Genomic DNA, 2,727 nt, shown 5'->3' with positions numbered 1-2,727 from the left:
CACCAAAAACATAAAGAGAATTACTTCTGGAGGGAGGGGAGACAAGAAGGAAGAAGACAACACAACAGAAAAGCAATCAATCAATCTTGTCTCTTTCTTTCCTTTATAATATCATAAACTCATTTGGCAGTTACAAAGTTGTCGAAATCCGTATGTATAAATATATATAATGTAAGATGGATACTACACAAGTAGTAGACAATGTTATCTTTGCATACACAAAACATTAGAGTAAGACAATGCATGGAAACATTGACAAAACACTTTAAATTTTGCAACTGAAAGACAGGGCCCAACAGACGTTTAGACATCATGCTGCTATTCTGTGTTTCATCCCCAAATACAAAGCAAGCCTGTAACATATTTGTTACAAGGAACTACATAATAATATAACATTAAACACACTATTGTTGTTCATTGCAAATGATCCAAAGTGTCATGTATGTATATATACAAGTCTGTGAAGAAAGATAGAACATCCCATCTTGCAAATCCTTATGACTGACTACCTTTTTCCAGACATACATACAGTGGACCTCAACCCTTCAACCTAAAACTAACCAGGGGACCTCATATATCTGTGGAGATCACACCTAGCTAGTAATGAAAACAACAATATGGCAGTTAATACCTATGTACATCTCACTACTCAGTGATCGCTCGTAAGGAAAAATGTCATCACTAATATCTCTGACAAAATACCTACATAAATGATACTACTACTACTACCTACTACTATTGCTTTTACTAATCTGGAGATGTGGCAAGCTTAGCACTCAGAAAAAAACCTATAGCTTGTAGGAGTTCACCTGAGATGATCAAAGGGAAAAAATAAGACACAAAAGATAAAGAATGAATTTGCTGGCAAAGTCGTATCAAATTGAACCTTAATTCTGTTGCAGTTGCAGAAAGAAGGAAGGCATGTGAGCTTCACTGTTCAGTGAAAGGACATCATTCTGCAGAATTCTTGGAAATCAACATAGCCATCACCATCTGTGTCTACCCCACGTATCATTCTGCCACAGTCTTCTATAGTACACACATCTCCAAGACGAATTAAGACGCGGTGAAGCTCCTGTGCAGAGATTTTTCCATCTGAATCTGCATCAAACACCTGAAATGCATCACGTAGACCCTGGTCGCTTTCCATCGAAGATGAAGAAGATGAAAAAGATGAGTTAAGAAAAACGAACTCCTCTAGATTGATAAATCCATCTCCATCTCTGTCTACTTCTTTCACCATGAGGAAGAGTTCCTCATCACTAGGGTTATCTCCTAATGATCTGAGCACAGACCCGAGTTCAGTAGCAGAAATTTTTCCATCACAGTTCACATCAAAGCGTTGAAACGCCTCCTTTAACTCCTGGTAAGGATCTTGCATCACAGCGATTCCATTCGTGATAAAAGTTTCAGTACTCGCATAGATGTGATCTGTACTCGAGGTCTTGGAAGAGACAGAGTTTGTCTGGGCCTCCTGGTGGAAGGAAGTGTTTGTCCAAGAGCTTGTATGAGAAGAAGGCACACTATTGTGTGCATCTGGGGACATAGTTGAGCTAAGAGACGAGGAAAGGTTAACACTCCCCGAGTTGGGAAGGGATCCAACCATGGCTTGCAAAGACGCAGACGAACGACTGGATCTCCTGCGCTGCATGAAGGCAGGGAGATGGATCTTCATGGCGTTGGGAGGGTTGATAAAGTCTCTGCTACCTATCCCTCTCTCTCTCTCTTTCTTCGGTAAACTGTAGGTGGAAACTTTCCTGCACAGGAAAAGACAATCATAACAAAAAGAATGGAGATTCTCTGCGAGAAAAAAACGTAAAAGGACAAGAAGAAAGGGAGGATGATTTTCCAAAGAAAAAATAGTGTGCCATGTTTTTTTATTAAAACATAGAATTTTTTTCCTACATATAAATGCAGGTAGAAGAAAGCTCGAGGAACGTCTGCAGAGAGAGCAAGGATTTTCCAGCAAAAGAAAGAAAGAGGATTTACCGGTATGAAAATTACAAGTAAAAAGAAAGAATGAGAATTTTCCTGCAAAAAGAAATGAGTGCATAAATCATCGACGATGGTTTCCTGAAGCAAACGGCAGAAAGAAGGAAGAAGGGGAAGGATTGTTTGCAGAGAAAGCTTATGAAAATCAAATGGACGCCAGAATCAAGGAGAGAGAGAGAGAGAGAGAGAGAGAAACACACACACACACGAACTCGTCTGTAACAGAAGGAAGTGATGTTAAAATTTAAGAAAACGAATGGCTAACTCCTACTAAGCAAGAGAAGCTGTGGTAGCACGTTAGATCCAGCGTTTGGAACAAGCTGAACATGGATGAAGACATGGATGCAAAAATCATGTAGGAGAGAGAGAGAGAGAGAGAGATTTACTTGCAGTAATAGAAAGAAGTAAAATGGAAGGAAAACTGGAAATTTCTCAGGAAGAAGAAGAAGAGAAGAACGCCATGGATACTTCCCGTGACTTACCAGTTCAGTTTACACAGATAGAGACTTACTTGCAGTAATCGAAAGAAGTACAATGGAAGGAAAACTGGAAATTTCTCAGGAAGAAGAAGAAGAGAAGAACGCCATGGATACTTAGCAGTTCAGTTTACAGAGAGAGAGAGAGTTACTTGTAGTAATCGAAAGAAGTAAAATGGAAGGAAAACTGGAAATTTCTTAGGAAAAAGAAGAAGAGAAGAACGCCATGGATACTTCCCGTGACTTACCAGTTCAGTTT

General features: G+C 39.5%; 1 protein-coding gene across 1 annotated transcript; it reads right to left on the bottom strand.

Moving 5' to 3' along the window:
• Positions 1–246: 246 nt before the first annotated feature.
• On the bottom strand, positions 247–1,755 carry LOC147866127 (uncharacterized). Its single transcript, XM_087316499.1, has one exon. It carries the CDS (start codon positions 1,673–1,675, stop codon positions 938–940), a length of 738 nt encoding a protein of 245 aa, XP_087172625.1. The 5' UTR covers positions 1,676–1,755; the 3' UTR covers positions 247–937.
• Between the last annotated feature and the right edge of the window lie 972 nt (positions 1,756–2,727).

This window comes from Azolla caroliniana, unplaced genomic scaffold (genome assembly GCF_043228905.1).
Source record: "Azolla caroliniana isolate FFs.n. ecotype wild unplaced genomic scaffold, voAzoCaro1.0.p SCAF_3, whole genome shotgun sequence".
In the NCBI taxonomy this organism is placed as follows: domain Eukaryota; kingdom Viridiplantae; phylum Streptophyta; class Polypodiopsida; order Salviniales; family Salviniaceae; genus Azolla; species Azolla caroliniana.
This window is presented reverse-complemented; position numbering and strand designations above follow the sequence as displayed.